Genomic DNA, 21125 nt, shown 5'->3' with positions numbered 1-21125 from the left:
TCGTCGCTCATAAACGATGAGCCCCGGTCGCTATGGATATAGCTGGGGAAACCGAACAGGGTGAAGAGGTCGTTCAGACATTTAATGACCGTGGCACTGGTCATGTCCGGGCAGGGGATGGCAAACGGGAAACGGGAGTACTCATCAATAATATTGAGGAAGTACACATTGCGGTCGGAGGAGGGGAGAGGCCCTTTAAAATCAACGCTCAGGCGCTCGAAGGGGCGAGTGGCTTTTATCAGGTGGGCCCTGTCTGGTCTATAAAAGTGTGGTTTGCACTCAGCGCAGACTTGGCAGTTCCTGGTCATGGTCCTGACCTCCTCAATAGAGTAAGGCAGGTTGCGGGCCTTGATGAAGTGGAAGAACCTGGTGACCCCCGGGTGGCAGAGGTCATTGTGGAGGGCCCGCAGTCTATCGATCTGCGCGCTGGCGCAGGTGCCACGCGATAGCGCATCCGGGGGTTCATTGAGCTTCCCGGGCCGGTACAAGATCTCATAATTGTAGGTGGAAAGTTCGATTCTCCACCTCAAGATCTTGTCATTTTTGATTTTGCCCCTCTGCTTGTTGTTAAACATAAAAGCAACTGAACGCTGGTCAGTGAGCAGGGTAAATCGTTTTCCGGCCAGGTAGTGCCTCCAATGACGCACAGCCTCCACAATCGCCTGGGCCTCCTTCTCAACAGCGGAGTGTCTGGTCTCCGGGCCTTGGAGGGTTCGTGAAAAGAAGGCCACGGGTCTCCCCGCCTGATTGAGGGTAGCGGCCAGGGCAAAGTCGGATGCGTCGCTTTCCACCTGGAAGGGGATGGATTCGTCCACTGCGTGCATGGTGGCTTTGGCAATGTCTTCCTTGATACGGTGGAAGGCTAAGCGGGCCTCTGCCGTCAAGGGAAAAGAGGTGGACTTGATCAGCGGATGGGCCTTGTCCGCATAGTAGGGGACCCACTGGGCATAATAGGAGAAAAACCCTAGGCACCTCTTCAGGGCCTTGGGGCAGTGGGAGTTCCATAAGGGGACACATCCGGTCGGGGTCGGGGCCGATGACTCCGTGTTCCACAACACAGCCAAGGATGGCGAGGCGGTTTGTGCGGAATATGCACTTCTCCTTGTTATATGTCAGGTTCAGGAGTTGGGCGGTGCGGAGGAATTTTTCGAGGTTTGCGTCATGGTCCTGCAAGTCACGGCCGCAGATGGTCACATTGTCCAGATATGGGAAAGTGGCCTGCAACGCATTTTGATCTACCATCCAGTCCATCTCCCTTTGGAAGACGGAGACCCCGTTGGTGACGCCAAAGGGAACCCTAAGGAAGTGGTAGAGGCGGCCGTTTGCCTCAAAGGCAGTATACTGGCGGTCCTCAGGGCGGATAGGGAGCTGGTGGTACGCTGATTTCAGGTCAATGGTCGAGAAGACGCGGTACTGCGCGATCTGGTTGACCATATCAGCTATGCGGGGGAGTGGGTAGGCGTCCAGCAGGGTGTAGCGATTTATTGTCTGGCTGTAGTCGATGACCAGGCGCTGCTTCTCGCCGGTCTTAACGACCACAACCTGGGCTCGCCAGGGGCTGGTGCTGCCCTCAATAATCCCTTCCTTCAGGAGCCGCTCCACTTCGGTTTTAATGAAAACCTTGTCCCTGGCACTGTATCGCCTGCTCTTTGTGGCGATGGGCTTACAGTCGGGGGTGAGGTTAGCAAACAGTAGTGGGGGGGTGACTCTGAGTGTGGAGAGGTTGCACCTGGTGCGCGGCGGGCAATTTGGAAGCTGCTGGCTGCGGACTGTGAGTGGGGGTAGGGGTCCACCGTACGCCATCGTAACACTTTTAAGGTGGCACTGAAAATCTAACCCCAGCAGGACGGCAGCGCAGAGGTCGGGCAGGACCAGAAGTTTAAAATGATCGTACACGGTCCCGTCTACTACGAGTGTCACTACGCAGTAGCCGCCGATGTCCGCCGACTGGGACTCGGAGGCCATAGAAATCCGCTGGTGCGCAGGCAGGACTGGGAGAGAGCAACGCCGCACCGTGTCGGGGTGGATGAAGCTCTCCGTGCTCCCAGAGTCAAAAAGGCAGATTGTATCGTGGCCATTTACCTTAATGTCCATTGTGGAACTGGCCAGCTGGTGCGGTCTCGCTTGGTCCAGTGTAACGGATGCCAGCGTAGGGGTCGGTGTGTCGCTGCGGGTATCAGATGAGGCGGTGTTGGGGGCCTGCTGCGTTCCGGCTGTCGTCCAAGATGGCGGCGTCCATGATCCCCATGTGGCTGGAGGCGTCCAAAATGGCTGCTGTACCAGTGGTTTGCACATGGCCGGGGAGGCCCAAGATGGTGGCCCGCATGGCCCACACGCGGCGCTGCTGGGGTTCGGGGTGGCTTTGGCCCTGCAGACGCTAGCGTAGTGTCCCTTCTTCCCGCAGCCCGAGCAGATCGCGTTTTTCGCCGGGCAGCGCGCTCTGGAGTGTTTTGCCTGGCTACAGAAGTAGCATTTCTGGCCTTGGGGCACTGCTGTCTGGCCTTGGGACACTGCTGCGGTAGTTGGGGTGTGGCTGGGGTGGCACGGCGCTATGAGGCGGTCCTACCGTGTCCCAGGCTGTCATTCCCCGCGGCGTCCACGGTGCAGAGGAGTAGGCATCCATGCCCCGGTAGGCTGCATCCAATGATAGTGCGAGTTCAGAGGCCTTGTTGAGGTCGAGGTCACTCTGCTCCAACAGTCGCTGTCGGGTGTAATTGGATCTGTGGCCCGCTACAAAAGCGTCCCGGATAAGTTCCTCTGTGTACACGGCGGCCTTTACATCCTTACAACCACAGGCCCGGCCAAGCACAGACAGTGCCTGAAGGTATTCCACAGTCGATTGCCCAGGTTGTTGTTTACGACTCCCCAGAAGGTGCCTGGCGTACACTTCGTTCACTGGGCGCGTGTACTGGTCCTTGAGGAGCTTGATAGCGTCCGCGTACGAGGTCGCGTCTTGGATGACCGAGTACACTCGGTGGTTCACTTTGGAGGTCAGGACATCCAGTTTGTCCTCGTCCGATTTGATTGCTGCGGAGGCGGTCAGGAATTTTTCGAAACACTTAAGCCAGTGAGTAAACTTGGTGGATGAGTCCGCCTCCCGATGATCTAAGTCCAGGCATGCTGGTGTGAGGATCTTCTCCATTATAAAAATTTTGTTAATAAAATTGATGCGCTATCAATTACTCATAAAAGACTGAGAGTTAAGAGAGTAACTAAAGGCTTTTATTAACAAAAGAATGAAGGTCTGCCTCGAGTGGTCGACCGGTCCAGAAATACAAAGGGCTGGGGAGCAGTCACCTTTATACTAGGACTTGTGGGAGGAGTCAGCCGAGGCATGTCCAGGCATGTACACAGTGGAATACAAACAGTGGTTTACCACAGACCATTTGCTTTCCTAATTGCTTGCTGTACCTGCATGTTAACTTTCCGTGATTCGTGTACAAGGACACCCAGGTCCCTCAACACCAACATTTCCCAATCTCTCGCCATTTAAAAAATACTCTGCTTTTCTATTTTTCCTACCAAAGTGGATAACTTCACATTTCTCCGCGTTGTATTCCATCTGTCATGTTCTTGCCCACTTGAAGCCTCTTTGCATCCTCCTCACAACTTTTATTCCCACCCAGCTTTGTATCATCAGCGAACTTGGATAGATTACATTTGGTCCCCTCATCCAAATCATTGATGTAGATTGTGAATAGCTGAGGCCCAAGCACTGATCCTTGCGGTACCCATCTAGTTACAGCCTGCCATCCCAAAAATGACCCGTTTATTCCTACTCTCTGTTTTCTGTCCGTTAACCAATCCTCAATCCATGCTAGTATATTACCTGCAATCCCATGAGCCCTAATTTTGTTTAATAACCTCTTGTGTGGAACCTTATCAAAAGCCTTCTGAAAATCCAAATACACCACATCCACTGGTTCCCCCTTATCTATTCTGCTAGTTACAACCTCAAAAAAAACTCTAAGATTCGTCAAACATGATCCTTTAATGGTGGCATGTTTTCCTAGGTCTGCAGCTGACCTTTGACGTGAAGAAGAAATACCAGCGGATGAAAGGATTTGGCGGTGCAGTAACCGATGCTGCAGCGATTAACATTCTGTCTCTTTCTGCCGGATCCCAGGAAAATCTCCTCCGATCCTACTTCTCTGAAGAAGGTTTGTGTGAAACAGAATTAAAGTCAAGCCAAGCTGCAATGCCAACAGAATCATGACCAAGCAATATGGTTATATGCTCAGTGCTCACACCTCGTGCTCCGCTATGGTGCTGCTCATTTTCCCATGTGTCCCTCTCTGCACTACAGGAAAGCTCCAGTCTAGAACAGAAGAAATAGGCCACTCGGCCCCTCGAGCCTGCTCCGCCATTCAATAACATCACGGCTGATCTTGGGCTCAAAGCCACATCCCCGCCCGCTCCCCATAACCCTTCACTCCCTTATCTTGCAAAAATCTGTCTATCTCCACCTTAAATGTATTTAATGACCCAGCCTCCACAGCTCTCTGGGGCAGAGAATTCCACAGATTTACGACCCTCTGAGAGAAGAAACTTCTCCTCATCTCAGTTCTAAAAGGGCGACCCTTTATTCTGAAACTATACCCCCGAGTTCTAGATTTCCCCACGAGGAGTATCTTATGTTTCAATAAGATCACCTCTCATTCTTCTAAATTCCAATGAGTGTCGGCCCAACCTGCTCAACTTTTCTTCATAAGTCAACCCCCTCATCTCAGGAATTAACCGAGTGAATCGTCTCTGAACTGCCTTCAATGCAAGTATATCCTTCCTTTAAATAAGGAGACCAAAACTACGCAGTACTCCAGGTGCGGTCTCACCAATACCCTGTACAGTTGTAGCAGGACTTCTCTGCTTTTATACTGCAACCCCCTTACAATAAAGGCCAACATTCCATTTGCCTTTTTGATTACTTGCCGTACCTGCATGGTAACTTTTTGTTGCTCTGGAATTTTGCTGAATAATTCAGTAAAGAAATACAATTTTTCTATCAACCCCACCTAGCCACCATCTCACCACATCCCTCATCCCACCTTCTCACCATATCCCTCATCCCACCTTCTCACCACATCCCTCATCCCACCTTCTCACCACATCCCTCATCCCACCTTCTCACCATATCCCTCATCCCACCATCTCACCACATCCCTCATCCCACCTTCTCGCCATATCCCTCATCCCACCTTCTCGCCATATCCCTCATCCCACCTTCTCGCCATATCCCTCATCCCACCTTCTCACTATATCCCTCATCCCACCTTCTCACCGTATCCCTCATCCCACCTTCTCACCGTATCCCTCATCCCACCTTCTCACTATATCCCTCATCCCACCTTCTCACCACATCCCTCATCCCACCTTCTCGCCATATCCCTCATCCCACCTTCTCGCCACATCCCTCATCCCACCTTCTCACCGTATCCCTCATCCCACCTTCTCACTATATCCCTCAATCCCACCTTCTCACTATATCCCTCATCCCACCTTCTCGCCATATCCCTCATCCCACCTTCTCATCATATCCCTCAACCCCACCTTCTCACCATATCCCTCATCCCACCTTCTCACTATATCCCTCATCCCACCTTCTCACTATATCCCTCATCCCACCTTCTCACCATATCCCTCAATCCCACCTTCTCACCACATCCCTCATCCCACCTTCTCACTATATCCCTCATCCCACCTTCTCACCACATCCCTCATCCCACCTTCTCACCATATCCCTCATCCCACCTTCTCACTATATCCCTCATCCCACCTTCTCACCACATCCCTCATCCCACCTTCTCACCATATCCCTCAACCCCACCTTCTCACCATATCCCTCATCCCACCTTCTCATCATATCCCTCAACCCCACCTTCTCACCATATCCCTCATCCCACCTTCTCACCATATCCCTCATCCCACCTTCTCACTATATCCCTCATCCCACCTTCTCACTATATCCCTCATCCCACCTTCTCACCATATCCCTCAATCCCACCTTCTCACCATATCCCTCATCCCACCTTCTCACTATATCCCTCATCCCACCTTCTCACCATATCCCTCATCCCACCTTCTCATCATATCCCTCAACCCCACCTTCTCATCATATCCCTCAACCCCACCTTCTCACCATATCCCTCATCCCACCTTCTCACCACATCCCTCATCCCACCTTCTCACTATATCCCTCATCCCACCTTCTCACCACATCCCTCATCCCACCTTCTCACCATATCCCTCATCCCACCTTCTCACCATATCCCTCATCCCACCTTCTCACTATATCCCTCATCCCACCTTCTCACCATATCCCTCAATCCCACCTTCTCACCATATCCCTCAATCCCACCTTCTCGCCATATCCCTCAACCCTACCTTCTCGCCATATCCCTCAACCCCACCTTCTCGCCATATCCCTCAATCCCACCTTCTCACCATATCCCTCAATCCCACCTTCTCGCCATATCCCTCAACCCCACCTTCTCGCCATATCCCTCAACCCCACCTTCTCGCCATATCCCTCAATCCCACCTTCTCACCATATCCCTCAATCCCACCTTCTCACCATATCCCTCAATCCCACCTTCTCACCATATCCCTCAACCCCACCTTCTCGCCATATCCCTCAACCCCGCCTTCTCGCCATATCCCTCAACCCCACCTTCTCGCCATATCCCTCAACCCCACCTTCTCGCCATATCCCTCAACCCCACCTTCTCGCCATATCCCTCAATACCACTTTCTCACCATATCCCTCATCCCACCTTCTCACCATATCCCTCAACCCCACCTTCTCACCATATCCCTCAATACCACTTTCTCACCATACTCCTCAACCCCACCTTCTCACCATATTCCACCTACCCAGTATAAAGGAGATGAACAATGAGGAAATATTAGAGAAGCTGAAGACCTATAGTGTAGACAAGAGATTGGGGGCATCTTTGAGGAATGTAAAATAGGAAATATTGTAAATAAGATAAGCCCAGAATATTACTAAAGTGTCATTGGTAGGGTGAAACTACATAAATTTAAATTGTGTATTGGAGGAATGAGCTGAATTGCATTTTCTTATCCAGGACCACCTTTATATTTTTAGTTTGGGGGATTTGACATTTTCCTACGATGTTCAACTCCTTTCCAATTCTTCTTTTACTGGAACATCTGGGAAATTTTTAATTTGCATTGAATATCTGTGATGTCCATACCCATTATCTGTACGGGTATAGTCCGTGATGTCCATACCCATTATCCCTACAGGGATAGTCTGTGATGGTCCATACCCATTATCCCTACAGGGATAGTCTGTGATGTCCATACCCATTATCCCTACAGGTATAGTTTGTGACAGTCCATACCCATTATCCCTGCAGGGATAGTCTGTGATGGTCCATACCCATTATCCCTACAGGGATAGTCTGTGATGTCCATACCCATTATCCCTACAGGTATAGTTTGTGACAGTCCATACCCATTATCCCTAAGGCTTTGGTCTGATGGCCCGTACCCATTATCCCTACAGGTATAGTCTGTGACGGTCCATACCCATTATCCCTACAGGTATAGTTTGTGACAGTCCATACCCATTATCCCAACGGCTATAGTCTGATGGCCCATACCCATTATCCCTACAGCTATAGTCTGTGATGGTCCACACCCATTATCCCTACAGGGATAGTCTGTGATGATCCATACCCATTATCCCTACGGGTATAGTCTGTGACGGTCCATACCCATTATCCCTACGGGTATAGTCTGTGACGGTCCATACCCATTATCCCTACAGGTATAGTCTGTGACGGTCCATACCCATTATCCCTACAGGTATAGTCTGTGATGGTCCATAACCATTATCTTTACAGGGATATTCCGTGATGGTCCATACCCATTATCTCTACGGGTATAGTCTGTGATGGTCCATACCCATTATCCCTACGGGGATAGTCTGTGATGTCCATACCCATTATCCCTACAGGGATAGTCTGTGATGGTCCATACCCATTATCCCTACGGGTATAGTCTGTGACGGTCCATACCCATTATCCCTACGGGTATAGTCTGTGACGGTCCATACCCATTATCCCTACGGGTATAGTCTGTGATGGGCCATACCCATTATCTCTACAGGCATAGTCTGTGATGGCCCATAACCATTATCCCTACAGGGATAGTCTGTGATGTTCCATACCCATTATCCCTACAGGTATAGTCTGTGACGGTCCATACCCATTATCCCTACGGGTATAGTCTGTGATGGGCCATACCCATTATCTCTACAGGCATAGTCTGTGATGGCCCATAACCATTATCCCTACAGGTATAGTCTGTGACGGTCCATACCCATTATCCCTACAGGTATAGTCTGTGATGGTCCATAACCATTATCTTTACAGGGATATTCCGTGCTGGTCCATACCCATTATCTCTACGGGTATAGTCTGTGATGGTCCATACCCATTATCCCTACGGGGATAGTCTGTGATGTCCATACCCATTATCCCTACAGGTATAGTCTGTGACGGTCCATACCCATTATCCCTACAGGTATAGTCTGTGATGGTCCCTACCCATTATCCCTACAGGGATAGTCTGTGACGGCCCATACCCATTATCCCTACAGGGATAGTCTGTGACGGTCCATACCCATTATCCCTACAGGGATAGTCTGTGATGGGCCATACCCATTATCTCTACGGGTATAGTCTGTGATGTCCATACCCATTATCCCTACGGGTATAGTCTGTGATGGCCCATACCCATTATCTCTACAGGTATAGTCTGTGATGTCCATACCCATTATCCCTACAGGGATAGTCTGTGACGGCCCATACCCATTATCCCTACGGGTATAGTCCGTGACGGTCCATACCCATTATCCCTACAGGGATAGTCTGTGACGGTCCATACCCGTTATCCCTACAGGGATAGTCTGTGACAGTCCATACCCATTATCCCTACGGGTATAGTCTGTGACGGTCCATACCCATTATCCCTACAGGTATAGTCTGTGACGGTCCATACCCATTATCCCTACAGGGATAGTCTGTGATGGTCCATACCCATTATCCCTACAGGTATAGTCTGTGACGGTCCATACCCATTATCCCTACAGGTATAGTCTGTGACGGTCTATACCCATTATCCCTACAGGTATAGTCTGTGACGGTCTGTACCCATTATCCCTACAGGTATAGTCTGTGATGTTCCATACCCATTATCCCTACAGGTATAGTCTGTGATGGCCCATACCCATTATCCCTACGGGTATAGTCTGTGATGGGCCATACCCATTATCTCTACAGGGATAGTCTGTGATGGGCCATACCCATTATCTCTACGGGTATAGTCTGTGACGGTCCATACCCATTATCTCTACGGGTATAGTCTGTGATGGTCCATACCCATTATCTCTACAGGTATAGTCTGTGACGGTCCATACCCATTATCCCTACAGGGATAGTCTGTGATGTCCATACCCATTATCCCTACAGGTATAGTCTGTGACGGTCCATACCCATTATCCCTACGGGTATAGTCTGTGATGTCCATACCCATTATCCCTACAGGGATAGTCTGTGACGGTCCATACCCATTATCCCTACAGGTATAGTCTGTGATGTCCATACCCATTATCCCTACAGGGATAGTCTGTGATGGTCCATACCCATTATCCCTACAGGGATAGTCTGTGATGGGCCATACTCATTATCTCTACAGGGATAGTCTGTGATGGTCCATACCCATTATCCTTACGGGTATAGTCTGTGACGGTCCATACCCATTATCCCTACAGGGATAGTCTGTGATGGGCCATACCCATTATCCCTACAGGTATAGTCTGTGATGGCCCATACCCATTATCTCTACAGGTAAAGTCTGTGATGGTCCATACCCATTATCCCTACAGGTATAGTCTGTGATGGTCCATACCCATTATCCCTACAGGGATAGTCTGTGACGGTCCATACCCATTATCCCTACAGGTATAGTCTGTGATGGTCCATACCCATTATCCCTACAGGGATAGTCTGTGATGGTCCATACCCATTATCCCTACAGGGATAGTCTGTGACGGCCCATACCCATTATCTCTACAGGGATAGTCTGTGATGTCCATACCCATTATCCCTACAGGGATAGTCTGTGACGGCCCATACCCATTATCTCTACAGGTATAGTCTGTGATGTCCATACCCATTATCCCTACGGGTATAGTCTGTGATGGTCCATACCCATTATCCCTACGGGTATAGTCTGTGATGGGCCATACCCATTATCTCTACAGGGATAGTCTGTGATGGTCCATACCTATTATCCCTACGGGGATAGTCTGTGACGGTCCATACCCATTAACCCTACGGGGATAGTCTGTGACGGTCCATACCTATTATCCCTACGGGTATAGTCTGTGACGGTCCATACCTATTATCCCTACGGGTATAGTCTGTGATGGTCCATACCCATTAACCCTACGGGGATAGTCTGTGACGGTCCATACCCATTAACCCTACGGGGATAGTCTGTGATGGTCCATACCCATTATCTCTACAGGTATAGTCTGTGATGGTCCATACCCATTAACCCTACGGGGATAGTCTGTGATGGTCCATACCCATTAACCCTACGGGGATAGTCTGTGATGGTCCATACCTATTATCTCTGCAGGTATAGTCTGTGATGGTCCATACCTATTATCTTTACAGGGATAGTCTGTGACGGTCCATACCCATTATCCCTACGGGGATAGTCTGTGACGGTCCATACCCATTAACCCTACGGGGATAGTCTGTGACGGTCCATACCCATTATCCCTACGGGGATAGTCTGTGACGGTCCATACCCATTAACCCTACGGGGATAGTCTGTGATGGTCCATACCCATTATCCCTACAGGGATAGTCTGTGAATCCTCAGCATTAGCCCATTGGTTTGCACTAAAGTTATTTCCTGCCCAGTTCCACAATGGCTCCCTCATGTTTCAAGTGACACGAGTTAAATGCATTGCTCAGATGGGGAGCACCTTTGCATGTTAAGTATGCTTCTGTATAACAAGTGCTGATAGTATCGCCCTCTCCCTGTGTAAATCAGAGAATCTGTTCTCAGTTCAGCCTTGAAGCAGCGATTGGCCAGACCAGTCTGGGTGCTGCTCCTACATTCTCCTTCACTCCAGTAAAATGAAAACCGAACTTGAATTTTAGCAAGGAAAGAGAAATGTAACTTTTTAATCTTTCCAATTTTCCCAAATGCAGGAATTGAGTACAATATTATCCGTGTGCCGATGGCGAGTTGTGATTTTTCTACACATGTGTACACGTATGATGACCATCCCAGAGACCTGGATCTGGAGCACTTCAATCTGACCGAGGAAGACACTGAAATGAAGGTGAAATCTTCAGCTCCTTTAGAGATTTAAATGGGACATTGAGAGTGGGGAGAGACAGTCAGTCAGATACTGACCTGTTGGTGCTCCCAGGAAGTTCGAGTGATCCCACCCAGGAATCCTTTCCTGTCTGTTTCTCTCTCCCCATCTCGGGATACAAAGCAGCCTCGTAGGGGCTGTGGCCCAATGGTAAGTACCTAATAAAAGTTAGAGGACAGCTCGTCAGCAGGACTCAACAGTCAGCCACGACACCATATTCCGCTCCCCCTCCTGCTTGGTGGCTTCTGTCCAATCGCATTTGGTTTTTTTCTCTCACTAGATCCCAATAGTGCAGGCGGCCCAGGCACTGTCCCGACGCCCCTTGTCCTTGTTTGCAAGTGCATGGAGTGCTCCAGCCTGGATGAAAACAAGCAATTCAACGATTGGGAAGGGGACACTGAAGGGAGAGCCTGGGGGCGAATACTACAAGTCATGGGCAAACTACTTCATCAGGTGAGAGAGACAATGTGATTGGATCAACTCCTGTTATTCTGCACCCTCTTACAGCAGCCCCTCCCCCATATTCTCTTGCCAAATGTGTGACGGCAGCACAGCTGACGCTGATGTGAAGATTTGCGAAAAAATGCAAGGACCACCAGGAGGCAGAGAGGCTTAGCTCTCTTTCAGTCCCTGATGGGGATGCGCTGGACTGTGAGGAGCCTACTGGTAGCCATCACTTGGCCTTGAGCAATTCTGTTCTTTAACTGTGATTAAAATCTGTTGACTTTGGAACAAGACATGCCAGTCACAAAGTCAAATGCTAGTTTTTCTGCTCCCGTTTCTGGCCTCTGATCTGAGCATTACTTGACGCAGGTTGTTAATCTCTTTATAAAAGAATTACACACAGGAAATCAATTTATCAAAATTCGCCAATATCTCAATGAGTGGTAACCTATAGAATGACTTTGTTACCGAGCACAGTTCTCGTTATTCTCACACATTCTTCCTGTAAATCTCCACAAGGCCCGTTTCATAGAAACATAGAAACTAGGAGCAGGAGTAGGCCATTCGGCCCTTCGAGCCTGCTCCGCCATTCAACGAGATCATGGCTGATCATCCAAACCCTAGCACCCGGTCCCTACACCGACAGCCATCCCACCCAAGCCCTATCCCCGTAACCCCACGTATTTAATCCCCCCCAACACTAAGGGCCAATTTTTATCATGGCCAATCAACCTAACCCGCACATCTTTGGACTGTGGGAGGAAACCGGAGCACCCGGAGGAAACCCACGCAAACACGGGGAGAATGTGCAAACTCCACACAGTCACCCGAGGCCGGATTTGAACCCGGGTCCCTGGCGCTGTGAGGCAACAGTGCTAACCACTATGCCACCGTGTTTCACCTGTAGGGTATGTCATTTTCCAACCTGTTTTCCCCATACCTGCACCCCCCCCCCCCCCCCCCAGTTACTCCGAGCCTCCCCATCACATGCCATTGATCAAGAACTCAACACAGCCTGCAGAGCAGAGTCTTCACATTCAGGGGCTTAAACTCACACGTGTTGCTTTTAATTATCATCCCAAGGTAAAAAGGGGACAATTTAATCTTGTAGCAGAATGAGACTAATCTCTAATAACAACAGAAAATGCTGGAAAAACTCAGCGGGCCAGGCAACATCCGTGAAAAGAAAATAGAGTCAACGTTTCGGGGCAAACCCTTTGTCAAGACTGGTACGATAGCAAAATACTGCAGATGCTGGAAATCCGAAATAACAAAGGGTTTGCCCCGAAACGTTGACTCTATTTTCTCTCCACGGATGTTGCCTGACCTGCTGAGTTTTTCCAGCATTTTCTGTTGTTGTTTCGGATTTCCAGCATCTGCAGTATTTTGCTATCGAGACTAATCTCTAGTTTATTTTGTTGTCCATTTCCCATCAGTCTTGTTGCGGTGTTTCACTGTTGGATTCTCTCTCTCCAGGTTTCTGGATGAATATGCAAAACACAACCTCACTTTCTGGGCAGTGACAGCACAGAATGAACCCACCACAGGGTTCATAACTGACTACAGCTTCCAGTGCATGGGGTTCACAGCGGAGATGCAGCGAGACTTCATTGTGCTTAATCTTGGGCCTGCGTTACAGAACAGTACTCACAAGAATGTGCAGCTCATGATCCTAGATGACCAGAGGATCTTGTTACCGTACTGGGCAAAAGTGGTGAGCGTGATTTGAGAATAAGAATCAGAAATGACAAGCTAGTTTTAATTGGATCTAAATTCAGCTTTTTCTTAGTAACTAATATAGAATGATGGAGCAGGGTATTCAGTGGTAAAGTATGCTTCTCTCTGTGTGCATTAGCAAGTGCTGAAATTATGTAACCCATATTGAGTCATCTCAGCGCCACAGCGAGTGTTCAGAAGCTGGAGGCGAGATCCTTTTCTGTTTTTACCTGAGTTAATGCTTCTCCTTCATCCAGTGAAATAAAACCACCTTCGAATGACACCTGTAGAGCACCAAAGGCACCGTCCCACAGTGCAATTATCTTACAGCACTGACAGACTGGTCTGAGGTGGAGGGGTGCGCGGGGAGAGGTGTGTGTAAGGGGTACATGGGGGGAGGGGTGCGCGAGAGAGGTTTGTGTGCGTAAGGGGTATGCGGAGGAGGGGTGCGCGAGAGGTTTGTGTAAGGGGTATGCGAGGGGACGGGAGCGCGAGGGAAGGGAGCACGAGGGATGTGTGTGGAAGTAAAGGGTGCGCGGGCGAGGGGTGAAAAACAGACATTCAGTGCATTTATCTTCCCCCTGAACTTGGCTTGGGGAATGGGTGAAAAGCAAGCCCAGGCCACTTGCACTGAAACCGTTGAACCAGAGAGTCAGCCTCAGGATTTGTCCGGCCTGGTCTGTGCTGGATGTGGCCAAGGCTCAACAACACTGGCACTAAAACAGCTTTTCCTTTGTTATATCAGGTCCTGGGTGATGTGCGTGCTGCTCAGTATGTGCATGGCATCGCAGTGCACTGGTACCTCGACATGCTGATTCCAGCTGATAAAACTCTGGGTGCCACACACCATCTTTTCCCAGAATATTACCTATTTGCCACAGAGGCCTGCACCGGATACTTGCCGTGGGAACACACGGTGCAGTTGGGCAGTTGGGAACGAGGCGCCATGTACAGCCACGACATCATTCAGGTGAGTGGGCCGAGAAGGAGAAGGCGACTGAATGGAAACGAGCGCGGTGACCCCCGACAGTGATGGCGGGATTCTGTACATGTCCCACAATGAGTTTGTTATTTGAATTGTGATTGCTGTGTGCTAACTCAAAGGGGACAAATCAAAGGCATTACCCCTTACATCCGCTCACTGCCACCTGGTGTCTGGTTAATAATGGCATTGGCAGAGGCTGCCACAATTAGCCTCAGCACCACCAGCCATTGCTGAGCAAAATCACACTGGTTCCTTTATGATCATTGGCCAGAGTAGCAAAGCAGCAGCATGGGGATGGGTGGGTGGGCTGACACGGAGTAATCTTGGCTCTGGGGATTACTGAGGAGGGGAACCGACCATGGTGTGAAATGCTGATATTTCTGTTGTTTCTGACACGCACTCCAGAATCTGAATTATTTTGTAGCCGGTTGGACAGATTGGAACATCGCCTTGGATTTGCGAGGTGGTCCTAACTGGGTGAAAAACTTTGTAGACAGTCCAGTCATTGTGGACAGTAATCAGGACACGTTCTACAAACAGCCCATGTTCTACCACATGGCGCACTTCAGGTAAGAGCTATTTGTCTTGCACGTGATATAATTCCGCAGTGTGTGTTGTTTGCACAGCTGCAGATACCAAAGCTTAGGCATATTAGGTAGCAGACAAAACCAGGTAAACATTCTCTGCCGTTACTGGTGTTCATCAAACACCGTTCAGTGTGACAGGACTTTATACTGAGAATATGTTCCATTTGCAACATTATCCCCACAACCCACAGGTAGACACCAGCTCTGACCTCTTGCTGCTGGGCGGGGATACGGTGATCTGCCTGATGTTTTATTTATAGAGGCGAAGCACCTTGTTTGGTTTTACTGTCACCACTTCTGGCTTCACTCTGCCTTGCTAAGTGTTCATGCATCCTGGGATGTGCACGGAGTGCTGGTTCCTCCTGTCTGTCTCTCTCAGCTTGCGGCCAAAGCGTCTGTCTCATTCTGTCGCATTTTCAGCAGGCTTGTAGGAACATACTTGTCTGTTGTTTAAACAGGTGTTGGAAAAAGTCAACAAGAGCAATGACTGGGTATCACATCACCTCGTTCTCACCGGCTGGGTGCAAGGCGAGTCTGCTGGGGGTTGGAAGCACTTCGCTCTGCTTGAACATTTTCCTTTCTTTGCAGTAAGTTTGTTCCCGAGGGCTCTCAGCGTGTTGGACTTGATCCCAGTGCTGCTACTGAGCTGGAAACCGTGGCATTCCTCCGCCCAGACGGGACTGCAGTCGTCGACATATTGAACAGGTGAGAATCACCTGTTACAACAAACAGTTCCAACTGTTTCTCTGTGAAATGTTTACTAAAATGACGTCATTTTACATTAGAACATAAGAAATAGGAGCTGGAGTCGGCCATTCGACCCCTCGAGCCTGCTCCGCCACTCAATAAGATCATGGCTGATCATCTACCTCAGCTCCATTTTCCTGCACTATCCCCATATCTCTTGATTCCCTTTATCCCAAAATCTCTCGATCTCAGCCTTGAATATACTCAACGACTGAGCCTCCACAGCCCTCTGGGGCAGAGAATTCCAAAGATTCACCGCCCTCAGTGAAGAAATTCCTCCTCATCTCAGTCTTCAATGGCCGACCCCTTATCCTGAGACTGTGACCCCTTGTCTAGACTCTCCAGCCAGGGGGGAACATCCTCTCAGCATCTACCTTGTCAATCCCCCTCAGAATTTTGTATGTTTCAATGAGATCACCTCTCATTCTTCTAAACTCCAGAGAATATAGGCCCAGTCTACTCAATCTCTCCTCATGGGACAATCTCCCCATCCCAGGATTCAGTCTGGTGAACCTTTGGTGCACTCCCTCTATGGCAAGTATATCCTTCCTTAGGTAAGGAGACCAAAACTGTCCACAATACTCCAGGTGTGGTCTCACCAGGGCCCTATATAATTGCAGTAAGACGCCTTTACTCTTATACTCAAATCCTCTTGTAATAAAGGCCAACATACCATTTGCTTTCCTAATTGCTTGCTGTACCTGCTTGTTAACTTTCAGCGATTCGTGTACAAGGACACCCAGGTCCCTCTGAACACCAACATTTCCCAATCTCACCGTTTAAAAAATACTCTGCTTTTCTATTTTTCCTACCAAAGTGGATAACTTCACATTTCTCCACATTATATTCCATTTGCCATGTTCTTGCCCACTCACTTAGCCTGTCTATATCCCCTTGAAGCCTCCTTGCATCCTCCTCACAACTTACATTCCCACCCAGCTCTGTATCATCAGTAAACTTGGACATATTACATTTGGTCCCCTCATCCAAATCAATGATATAGATTGTGAATAGCTGGGGCCCAAGCACTGATCCTTGTGGTACCCCACTAGTTACAGCCTGCCAACCCAAAAATGACCCATTTATTCCTACTCTCTGTTTTCTGTCCGTTAACCAATCCTCAATCTATGCTAGTATATTAGCCCCAATCCCATGAGACCTAATTTTGTTTAATAACCTCTTGTGTGGAACCTTATCGAATGCTTTCTGAAAATCCAAATACACCACATCCACTATTCTGCTAGTTGCAACTGCAAAAGGCAACAAGGAGTATGGGGAGAGCGGGAATTGAGATAAAGGATCAGCCATGATCATATTGAATGGCGGTGCAGGCTCGAAGGGCCGAATGGCCTACTCCTGCTCCTATTTTTCTGTGTTTCTAAAAAGCTAACGGATTTGTTGAACATGATTTCCTTTTCATAAATCGGTGTTGACTCTGCCCAATCCTATTATTATTTTCTAAGTGGCCTGTTACCACGTCCTTAATAATAGATTCTAGCATTTTCCCTAATACTGATGTCCGGTCTGTAGTTCCCCGTTTTCTCTCTCCCTCCTTTCTTAAATAGTGGGGTTACATTTGCTACCTTCCAATCTGCAGGAATCGTTCCAGAATCTATGGAATTTTGGAAAATGACAACCAATGCATCCACTATCTCTATTTCCACCTCTTTTAAAACCCTAGGATGTAGGCCATCAGGTCCAGGGGATTTATCTGCTTTCAGTCCCATTAATTTCTCCAGTATTTTTTTTAAATTTTACTAACGCTAATTTCTTTCAGTTCCTTATTCGCGCTAGAGTCTTGGTTCTCCACTATTTCCGGGGAGGTTTTTGTGTCTTCTGTGAAGACAGGAACAAAGTATTTGTTTAATTTCTCTGCCATTTCCTTATTCTCCATTATAATTTCTCCTGTCTCAGCCTGTAAGGGACCCACATTTACTTTCGCTAATCTTTTCCTTTTTACATACCTATAGAAGCTTTTACAGTCTGTTTTTATGTCCCTCGCTAGTTTACTCTCATTCTATTTTCCCTTTATCAATTTCTTGGTCCTCCTTTGTTGAATTCTAAAATCCTCCCAATCCTCAGGCTTGCTACTCTTTATAAGCCTCTTTGATCTAATATTATCAAACTGTGTCTTCTGTTTGAGGGGCATGCTCCATCCATTTAGTCCTGTTTCATTACAATTCTGTTTTCTCTAAGGAATAACATAGCTGTTTACATTCTCCATTGTGGCTGCCGTTAAATGTATTTCCCTGATGTCTCGGTGGTAATCTTTACAGGACTTAAGGTAGAATCCTCGTTTAGCCATTTTAGAGCGTGAAGGTGGTTCCTCCCATTGGATAGGTCACATTGAAAGACACCGAAACCGATTAGTACCTTCGGTATCTGCAACTGGTGCTGTTCACATTGGCAAACACTTGAGGGAAACCTTCATGAATTATACAAGGTTATTAAAGGTACAGATAAACTGCAACCTATTAAATGTAATCACAATCTCAATAACCAGAGTCACAGATTTGAGCAGCCAACAGGGAAGCTGAATGAGCAGAGTCCGTGAAAGGTGTTGGAAAATTCAAGTGACAGCTGGATAGATATTCGGCAGAGAAAGCAGTTATGGAGAGAGTAGTCTCTAGTATTTTTCCAACTTTGGGACTGAGCAGATGGGCTGAAATGGTCTTTTTCAGTCCTGTACAGTACCAAATGATGTAAGTGAATTTCTTTTACCCAGTGTCTACTGTACATGCAAGGAGCTGACACTGAGACACACACAAACAGTACAGTACCAGACGGGTATGAATCGTTCCTTTTACCCAGTGTGTGCTGACATGCAAGGAGCTGACAGAGACACACACAAACAGTACAGTACCAGACGGGTATGAATCGTTCCTTTTACCCAGTGTGTGCTGACATGCAAGGAGCTGACACTGAGACACACACAAACAGTACAGTACCAGACGGGTATGAATCGTTCCTTTTACCCAGTGTGTGCTGTACATGCAAGGAGCTGACACTGAGAGACACACACAAACAGTACAGTACCAGACGGGTATGAATCGTTCCTTTTACCCAGTGTGTGCTGTACATGCAAGGAGCTGACACTGAGACACACACAAACAGTACAGTACCAGGCGGGTATGAATCGTTCCTTTTACCCAGTGTGTACTGTACATGCAAGGAGCTGACACTGAGACACACACAAACAGTACAGTACCAGACGGGTATGAATCGTTCCTTTTACCCAGTGTCTACTGTACATGCAAGGAGCTGACACTGAGACACACACAAACAGTACAGTACCAGACGGGTATGAATCGTTCCTTTTACCCAGTGTGTGCTGACATGCAAGGAGCTGACACTGAGACACACACAAACAGTACAGTACCAGACTGGTATGAATCGTTCCTTTTACCCAGTGTGTACTGTACATGCAAGGAGCTGACAGAGACACACACAAACAGTACAGTACCAGACTGGTATGAATCGTTCCTTTTACCCAGTGTGTACTGTACATGCAAGGAGCTGACAGAGACACACACAAACAGTACAGTACCAGACTGGTATGAATCGTTCCTTTTACCCAGTGTGTACTGTACATGCAAGGAGCTGACAGAGACACACACAAACAGTACAGTACCAGACGGGTATGAATCATTCCTTTTACCCAGTGTGTGCTGTACATGCAAGGAGCTGACACTGAGACACACACAAACAGTATAGTACCAGACTGGTATGAATCGTTCCTTTTACCCAGTGTGTACTGTACATGCAAGGAGCTGACACTGAGACGCACACAAACAGTACAGTACCAGACGGGTATGAATCGTTCCTTTTACCCAGTGTGTGCTGACATGCACACAAGGCAGACAGAAATGAATTGTATCATTTTAACCAGTGCCCACAATTAGAATTTTAAGAGCTGATGGGATTTTTTTCCCTTCCTGTTTCAGAACACCACAGGACGTGGATTTTGTGATCTGGGACCCAGAACTTGGCTACATCAAAGCGCATTCACCTGCAGACTCTATCCAATCTTATTTATGGAAAAGGCAATAAATCTTTCACAAGAAATGGAGTCATCACCTGATATGAAGAACTGTTAACTGCACAATGCTATTAATTACACAAATGTTCGTTAGTTTGTGTGTTTTGGTATATTCTTTTCTCTGCTTTGTTACACTTTCACACCTAGTTTCGAAACTGTATTACTCCGTAAAAGATCGATGGAAAACTTCAGTACCACGAGCAAATATCTGTTTCCACCCATGATGCAGTGCTGGTTACAGTGAAGTGGAGTTTAAACGACTTTGCAATAGATTTTCGCTAGCTTGTGATAAATATGGATTAACCATCATAGCACAGAAGGAGGCCATTCGGCCCATTGAGTTTGCGCTGGCTCTTTCGAAGAACAATCCAGTTAGTCCCACTCCCGGCTCTTTCCCCAAATCCCTACAATGTTTTCTCCTTCAAGTATTTATCCAATTCCCTTTTGAAGGCTGCGATTGAATCTGTATCCACCGCCCGATCAGGCCGCGCTTTCCAAATCCTAACCTCCTCAGGCAGTCCCTCGGAACCGAGGATGACTTGCTTTCACATTAAAAATGAGTTCTCAGGTGACTGATGAGTCCAATGGACCTACAGTCTCTGTCACAGGTGGGGCAGACAGTGACTGAAGGAGCGGGTGGGTGGGGTGCTTGGGTTGACGTGCGCTCCTTCCGCTTGCTTCTGGCGAAGAGACGCGAGGTGTTCGGCAAAGAAGAGGAGAAATCCTAAACACTTGTTGCATAAAAAGGTTTTTCCTCAGGTTCTTTTGCCAATCGACCCTTCTGCCAATGGGAATAGTTTCTCTTTATTTACTCTATCTAAATCCTTCATGATTTTAAACACCTCTGTCAAATCTCCTCTTCGTCTTCTCTGCTCCAAGGAGAACAATCCCAGCTTCTCGAGTCTATCCATTTAACACTAATCCTTCATCCCTGCAACCAGACTGGAGCAGTGAGAAGGCGGAGTATAAACCAAGCGCGAGGCCCAGAGAGCGGGTAGAGCGGAGCAGCGGAGGCGGCGAAGTATAAATCGAGCGGGAAGCGCAGACACAGTGCAGAGATACAGCAGACACAAGGGTCAGGGTCACAGTGCAGAGATACAGCAGTCACGGGGGGGACACAGTGCAGAGATACAGCAGTCACGGGGGGGGGACACAGTGCAGAGATACAGCAGTCACGGGGGG

General features: G+C 48.3%; 1 protein-coding gene across 4 annotated transcripts in view; it reads left to right on the top strand.

Annotated features, from left to right (window-relative positions):
- gba1 (glucosylceramidase beta 1) overlaps nt 1-20036 on the top strand; it is a 40908-nt gene extending 20872 nt beyond the window's left edge. For 3 of the 4 annotated variants that reach the window (XM_085978392.1, XM_085978393.1, XM_085978394.1), the window contains 8 exons: nt 4014-4160; nt 11256-11389; nt 11706-11878; nt 13346-13583; nt 14331-14555; nt 14976-15139; nt 15746-15862; nt 19849-20036. In XM_085978392.1, coding sequence (XP_085834518.1) covers nt 4014-4160; nt 11256-11389; nt 11706-11878; nt 13346-13583; nt 14331-14555; nt 14976-15139; nt 15746-15862; nt 19849-19954 — 1304 coding nt within the window. In that variant the 3' untranslated portion in view covers nt 19955-20036. Of the gene's footprint in view, nt 1-4013; nt 4161-11255; nt 11390-11705; nt 11879-13345; nt 13584-14330; nt 14556-14975; nt 15140-15745; nt 15863-18180; nt 18358-19848 lie in introns of all 4 variants that reach the window. The other variant, XR_015075715.1, reaches the window with a different exon arrangement.
- Nucleotides 20037-21125: the final 1089 nt, after the last annotated feature.

Source organism: Somniosus microcephalus, unplaced genomic scaffold, assembly GCF_052327205.1.
Source record: "Somniosus microcephalus isolate GS21.2 unplaced genomic scaffold, FLI_Smic_1.0 unresolved_chr7, whole genome shotgun sequence".
In the NCBI taxonomy this organism is placed as follows: Eukaryota; Metazoa; Chordata; class Chondrichthyes; order Squaliformes; family Somniosidae; genus Somniosus; species Somniosus microcephalus.
This window is presented reverse-complemented; position numbering and strand designations above follow the sequence as displayed.